Raw genomic sequence first — 3,002 nt, 5'->3', positions numbered from 1 at the left:
ATAGTTTACCAAATCTGTGTGATATCATAAAAGACTCAATATCCTATAATAAAACCAAAACTCTACTTGCAGAGGGGTCCTATGATAAACTTCCCGGTAAGGATTTACACAAATAGATAGTTGGTCCATTCTACAAGCTAGTATGACTTCTATTGCTGTCAGATGGGAATACAAAGGAGTGTCCCTTCTATGTCCCAAAGTTTATGTTGTTGAGGTCTCACGAGTTACAAACAAAACAGCTGGCTGAAGATGTAGAATGCAGAGGTAATAAAGAAATGTCAGTCAATCCAATATTTATTGTTCACACTCACAGGTGACCAGGAACATCAACTAAGACATGGAGATATGGTTGAATCAATCAACCACAGATGACTTCATCTTCTTGGGCATTTTTTCTCGCAGTCCAACTGACCTTGTCCTTTTCTCTGTCGTTCTGGTGGTCTTCACAGTGGCCCTCTGTGGGAATGTTCTCCTCCTCTTCCTCATCTACAGAGTTTCTCGACTTCACATACCCATGTACTTTTTCCTCAGTCAGCTCTCTCTCAGGGACCTCATGTTGGTTTGTACCACTGTGCCAAAGATGGTGGTAAACTTCATGTCTGGCAAGAAGTCCATCTCCTTTGTGGGTTGTGGCATACAAATTGGCCAATTTGTCTGTCTTGTGGGATCTGAGGGGCTCTTGCTGGGACTCATGGCTTATGACCGCTATGTGGCCATTAGCCACCCACTTCACTATCCTGTCCTCATGAGTCAGAGGGTCTGCCTCCAGATTGTCGGGAGCTCTTGGGCCTTTGGGATAATAGATGGTGTGATCCAGATGGTGGTAGTAATGACCTTTCCCTACTGTGGCTTGAGGGAAGTGAACCACTTCTTTTGTGAGATGCTATCCTTGTTGAAACTGGCCTGTATAGACACATCCATTTTTGACAACGTTATATATGCTTGCTGTATCTTCATGCTGTTTCTTCCCTTCTCCATCATTGTGGCCTCCTATGCTCATATCCAGAGTGCATGTTCTGCTCAGGCTGGCAAAAAGGCCCTGGCCATCTCTTCCTCCCATCTGACACCTGTCTTCCTCTTCTATGGGGCAGCCATGTTCATCTACCTGAGGCCCCGGCGCTACCGGGCCCCTAGCCATGACAAGGTGATCTCTATCTTCTACACCATCCTTACTCCTATGCTCAGCCCCCTTATTTATAGCTTGAGAAACCAGGAGGTGATGGGGGCCCTGAGAAAGGCGTTGGACCATTGCAGGATTGGCAGCCAGCACTGAAGGACCAGAACACCCTGTGCCATCCCTTGATTCTGTGAGTTTGAGTAAATAAGCTCTATGTGAGGCTCTAATTCCTCATTAATAGTGATGATCATAACACCTGCAGGCCTGGAGATGTCTTTTTAAACCCTAACCCTCTCTGTGTCTAGTGAAAAACCAGCTTTTTTTTTTTTTTTTTTACCAAATATTTTCTGAGCTAGTTCATTTGTAAAATGTATTACCTTGGAATGTAGGACTTTGTAAACCCAAGCACTGTGTAGAAGTAAGACAATGGGATCATTATCACTTATTGTTTAAAACTGGAATGATTTCTACAATTAGAGGAAGCCCTGAGCTTAACTTCCTAACTCATTGCTAAACTCTACCGTTGATTCAGAGCCTACCACAATGCCAAGCAACATACAATATTCCATATATGTATATAGAGATATGATTTGTCTTATTTATTAAAGATATCACAACATATATTAGATGAAATGCATCCAGAGGACAAAACACAAGTTTATAAAATTCTCTTTAGAGAGTGCTCACCCTTCCTGTTCTGTAAGTAGGAACTTTTTTTAATATATAAGCGGGGTGGTTTTTTTTGACTTTTTAAGTTTTTAGTTTAATTCCAATTAGTTAATATACAGTGTATACAGTGTTATATTTGTTTCGGGTATACAGTATAGTAATTCAACATTCCACACGTCACCTTTGCTCATCATAAGTGCACTCCTTAATCCCCATAACCTATGTCACCTATCTCCGCAGTAACCATCAGTTTGTTCTCTATAGTTACGAGTCTATTGCTTGATTTCTCTCTTTCTCCCTCTAAGTCTTTCTTGATTTGTCTTTCTCTTTTTTTCTGTTTACTTTTTGTTTTTTTCCTTAAATTCCACATATGAGTGAAATCATATAGCATTTGTCATTCTCTGACTTATTTCACTTAGCATCATACTCTCTTTCTCTATCCATGTCTTTGCAAAGGCAATATGTCATTCTTTTTATTGCTGAATAGCATTTCGTTTACACATACCACATCTTTAGCCATTCCTCTATCTATGGACACTTGGGCTACTTCCGTATCTTAGCTATTATAGATAATGCTTCTATAAATATCTGGGTGCTTGTATCCCTTTGAATTAGTTTTTGTACTCTTTGAGAAAATAGTAGTGTGATTGTTGAATCATAGGGTCTTCTATTTTTAACTTTTTTAAAAGATTTTTTTTCCCTTCATTTGAGAGAGAGACAATGAGGGAGAGAGCCATGAACGGGGGGCAGAGGAAAAGGGAGAAGCAGAGTCCCCACTGAGGGGGAGCCTGACACAGGGTTCAATCCCAGGACCATGACCTGAGCTGAAGGCAGACGCTTAACCAACTGAGCTACCCAGGTACTCCTATTTTTAAATTTTTGAGGAAACTCTATACCGATTTCCAGAGTGACTTCACCAGTTTGCGTTCCCAACAATGTACAATGTTCCTTTTTTCCACATTCCCACCAATACCTGTTATTTCTTGTGCTGTTGATTTTAGCCTTTCTGACAGGTGTGAAGTGATAGCTCATTGTAGTTTTTATATGCATTTCCCTGATGGTAATGGTGATGAACATCTTTTCATATGTTCTTTGGCCATCTGCATGTCTTCTGGGGACAAATGTCTGTTCATGTCCCCTGCCTATTTTTTATTTGGGTTATTTGTGAGACCAGGAACTTTTTACAGACCTCTTGAAGTCTTTATAGTCTTTAAAG

At 40.6% G+C, this 3,002-nt stretch overlaps 1 protein-coding gene across 1 annotated transcript; it reads left to right on the top strand.

Annotated features, from left to right (window-relative positions):
• The first annotated feature begins 337 nt into the window (after positions 1-337).
• On the top strand, positions 338-1,273 carry LOC113928374 (olfactory receptor 2V2-like). Its single transcript, XM_027604219.1, has one exon. It carries the CDS (start codon positions 338-340, stop codon positions 1,271-1,273), a length of 936 nt encoding a protein of 311 aa, XP_027460020.1.
• Positions 1,274-3,002: the final 1,729 nt, after the last annotated feature.

This window comes from Zalophus californianus, chromosome 5 (genome assembly GCF_009762305.2).
Source record: "Zalophus californianus isolate mZalCal1 chromosome 5, mZalCal1.pri.v2, whole genome shotgun sequence".
In the NCBI taxonomy this organism is placed as follows: domain Eukaryota; kingdom Metazoa; phylum Chordata; class Mammalia; order Carnivora; family Otariidae; genus Zalophus; species Zalophus californianus.
Note: the sequence above shows the minus strand (reverse complement) of the source record. Positions and strands in the feature narration are given on the sequence as shown.

Bases quoted from the DNA above. Each gene is read 5' to 3' on its own strand.
- LOC113928374 (XM_027604219.1), top strand. From the start codon at position 338: ATGGAGATATGGTTGAATCAATCAACCACAGATGACTTCATCTTCTTG.